Genomic DNA, 595 nt, shown 5'->3' on the forward strand with positions numbered 1-595 from the left:
CAGAGAGCTCTGGAGCTTTCAAAATCTTGATAAATGACTTAAAAAAGGAAGACTCAGGGCTGTACAGGTGCGGGACGGGAAGCCTTAGCAGTCAGAACAGCCCATGGGTGGTGGCTCTGCAGGTGACCGCAGGTAGGACGGGGCGCTGGGGGCTGCACGTGCTGCATGAGGTTCTTGCAGCCCTGGATGAGTAGCATGAAAGGCTAACACAGTCCTCTCCAACCTGCAGCCTCCACCCTTCCCAAGAGACCAAAATTTCTGAGCGGCACAGTCGGAGGCTCGCTGTCCTTGAAGTGCCACTATGATCCCAAGGGGAACTATGAGAAGAAGTATTTGTGCAGGTGGAAGGAAGCTAGCTGCTCACTGCTCGTGGACGTGGATGGGTTCGTGCACGAGTCCTACAAAGGGCGAATACAAATAGCCAGCAACGACCAGGAAAATGGGATTTACACAGTGGTGATGAGCCACCTGAGAGAGGAGGATGCAGGATGGTACTGGTGCGGGGCTAAAAACAGGCACACAGAGCACACGTCCTCTGTGAAGCTGCGCATCCAGAAGGGTAGGTGGTGGGATGGCTTGGAACACAATAAATCCC

At 54.1% G+C, this 595-nt stretch overlaps 1 protein-coding gene across 1 annotated transcript in view; it reads left to right on the plus strand.

Moving 5' to 3' along the window:
* Positions 1 to 595, plus strand: part of LOC103919840 (polymeric immunoglobulin receptor-like) — a 15,037-nt gene that overhangs the window by 1,541 nt on the left and 12,901 nt on the right. The window contains exon 5 of the mRNA XM_009327425.1: positions 249 to 559. Coding sequence (XP_009325700.1) covers positions 249 to 559 — 311 coding nt within the window. The remainder of the gene's footprint in view (positions 1 to 248; positions 560 to 595) is intronic.

This window comes from Pygoscelis adeliae, unplaced genomic scaffold, assembly GCF_000699105.1.
Source record: "Pygoscelis adeliae isolate BGI_AS28 unplaced genomic scaffold, ASM69910v1 Scaffold197, whole genome shotgun sequence".
Taxonomy (NCBI): Eukaryota; Metazoa; Chordata; class Aves; order Sphenisciformes; family Spheniscidae; genus Pygoscelis; species Pygoscelis adeliae.